The 2500-nt window shown below is 38.9% G+C and overlaps 2 protein-coding genes across 2 annotated transcripts in view; one reads left to right on the forward strand and one right to left on the reverse strand.

Moving 5' to 3' along the window:
* LOC138047185 (pre-mRNA-processing-splicing factor 8-like) overlaps positions 1-386 on the forward strand; it is a 29343-nt gene extending 28957 nt beyond the window's left edge. The window contains 1 exon segment of the mRNA XM_068893927.1: positions 1-386. This exon segment is cut by the window's left edge and continues 344 nt beyond it. The gene's annotated coding sequence lies outside the window, so the exon portion shown is untranslated.
* Positions 387-1286: 900 nt separating this feature from the next.
* Positions 1287-2500, reverse strand: part of LOC138047186 (BRCA1-associated protein-like) — an 18800-nt gene continuing 17586 nt past the window's right edge. Inside the window, exons 17-20 of the mRNA XM_068893928.1 lie at positions 2404-2454; positions 1838-1933; positions 1587-1679; positions 1287-1468 (exon numbers count right to left, since the gene is read on the reverse strand). Of these exons, the coding sequence (XP_068750029.1) occupies positions 1388-1468; positions 1587-1679; positions 1838-1933; positions 2404-2454 (321 nt within the window). The 3' untranslated portion in view covers positions 1287-1387. The remainder of the gene's footprint in view (positions 1469-1586; positions 1680-1837; positions 1934-2403; positions 2455-2500) is intronic.

Here is a 2500-nt window from a genome sequence, read left to right on the forward strand (position 1 = left end):
TGTTACACAGAGAGGATAGTATTGCCAATGGCATTCTTGCAAACCAGTAAGTTCCTCGCGGAACTAGGTCAGTTAAGGTTGTTGGGGAAAGATGCGTTCCACAACTTCTCAATGGCTAACATACTCCGTCAATGCTATTCGGCCTCGTTTTCTCAAAATATAAACTTTCTGAGTATTACTTGTGGTCAGTTCCCTTGTAAATTATAATGGCCGTTTTTGCTCGTCACTTTTCTTCAAGGAATTAATTGTTGTCTTTAGTGGTTTTATGTATGTAGATCGTGTTTTTGTATATAGTATAAAAGTGAGATTTTCTTATGAAGTGAACATTTGTGTTTTCATCTGTATGTTTAATGATAATTCCAATAAATAACAAGATTTCATTGTCAGAGCCCTCGTTAAGCTTGTCCTGTGGATCTATCCGATAGTATAGAATACACTATAATAAGGGATACATGAAGTACCTGGGTAGTAGCCTAGGTAGTAGCCTTTGCCGTTCGACCTAACATACGTAGGGATTGGTTGAGCGCGGAAAGACTTGATACAGCTGCCTTCAGTTCACATGCGCTTCCCAGGCAGGTTAAAATCAGAGATGCCTCTTTATCACAAGTTCAAACTCTTAAAACAGTGGTAGTTCTGGAGACTTTCGACACTTTACAGAAGGTACCCTCTATTAAATACACAATATATTTGCATTGTGAGAGTGGTGACCGGTCAGGTAACGACAAGAGACCAAAAACCACTACACTGGACAGTTCAATCAAACCTTCGTCTTGAAGCACTTCGTATATCATGATAAACGGAACCACAAAAAAACTACAACAATATCCTAGCTGTTTCCGCGATTTTAGTCGTGACGTTTGACATGGCAGATTAAACGTGCTCACAGCTCAGTGAAAGAACAAATATTTAAACGAGGCTCTAAATCTCAGTAACTATGACTGAAGACGGAATCCGGATGGATTTTTAAATCTTAGTGTAACTTTCAAGAATTTTGTTGGTGAAGAATATTTCTTTTGTATACATGTCTTCATTGTTGCATTCAGGAGGTTATCACCTTATTCGAGCGAACTAGGGTCATTGTTTTTTTTGCCAGTTGATTACCATTCTCTTACACGAGTGAATTAGATAACATTGTTTCTTTATCAAGACCGCAGTCACAAATGGACTTATTTTTAGAGACATTTTATGCGCGAAAATACTTTAACCACGTTCAGGAAAAGCCATGTCACACGTGACTGCTTCTGCCATGTTTTTTTTCAGGGCAAAACTATTTTTTGCGGAAAGTCCAAAAACAGACTCATTTGTGACATCTGGGGAGCCCACCCATGCCATAAGAACACTCATCTAATTCACTCTTGCTTTTCAATATTATTTGTCCTTCTATAATCTATTTCTTCCTTCGAGCTCTTCTCGTTTGTTGGGTCGTAGAAGGTCCTTCCCCCAAAATTATTTGACCGTCTTGTAGCTCCTGAAATGTTAAAAAAAAAGTGATCATTTCGTAATATCGAACACAGGCCTCCTCCGTTTTTTCCTAGCATTTGCTGAGACAACTGTTCTGGGAAAAAGCATTTGAAGGAACGGTATACCTGTTTCGTTTCCGCTGGTGCACAGGCAATCGCCTGTTGGGTCTCCAGGTGCCGCATAACATCTGCAAGTTGTTCTTGAAGATCAGCCACTTCCTGTGTCAAAATAGCAATCTTTTGTAAAGCTAACTACGAAACTGAGTCCAAAACACCAAGAAGTTTATCTAAACATTCGTTGCTGCAGTCCAATCATTAATAATTTGCTTGATGCATATTCCATTGTCTCAGGATTCCCAAGTTTAGGCAAAACTAACCTGTTTTTTCGTCGCCTCTAGTGATTGTATCTTATCTTCGCTTTGTTTCAACTGTTTTTGCCATAACTTTTGATTTTCTTGTAAACACTTGTTCAGCTGAAAAATAAAACAGCCACCTAAACATTATAGTCACTCTTACAGGAACGCGTGCAAAACATATTTGCCGTCAAGCGACAAATCTAAGAACCTTCGTTTATACACAGTGATAGTTTATGCTTGCAGCTTGAGAGGTCGTGTAGGGAAAGTAACAAATCAAACACAGCGGCATTTACAAACCCAACTGGGAGAAGGCAATCAGTTAGTAAAGGAGGAATGGAACCCTGAAAATCTCGAGGTATCCTAAGCTGATGATCACAAAAATTTAAAGGACCTGTATGTAACAATTTGAAAGGGGCAAATATGAAATAACTGCTTAACTTGTTTCATTTCTTCTGTGAGGTTTTTCGCTGCTTTAGCGAATTGCTTCTCTATTAGTTAAACAACAATGATCAGCTTGGGGTACCTGTGGAGCATGTGCGTGTCCGATTAAAAAAGGACAACTTAGGCTAAAAATAACAGTTCCCAACCTCCTGTTCGTCTTTTAGCTCACTCACAAGTTTTGCAACTTTGCCAACAACCTGAATAACATAAAAGGGATCAGTTAACGAAAAGCCAGGATCCTAT

Source organism: Montipora capricornis, chromosome 4 (assembly GCF_036669925.1).
Source record: "Montipora capricornis isolate CH-2021 chromosome 4, ASM3666992v2, whole genome shotgun sequence".
NCBI classification, from domain to species: domain Eukaryota; kingdom Metazoa; phylum Cnidaria; class Anthozoa; order Scleractinia; family Acroporidae; genus Montipora; species Montipora capricornis.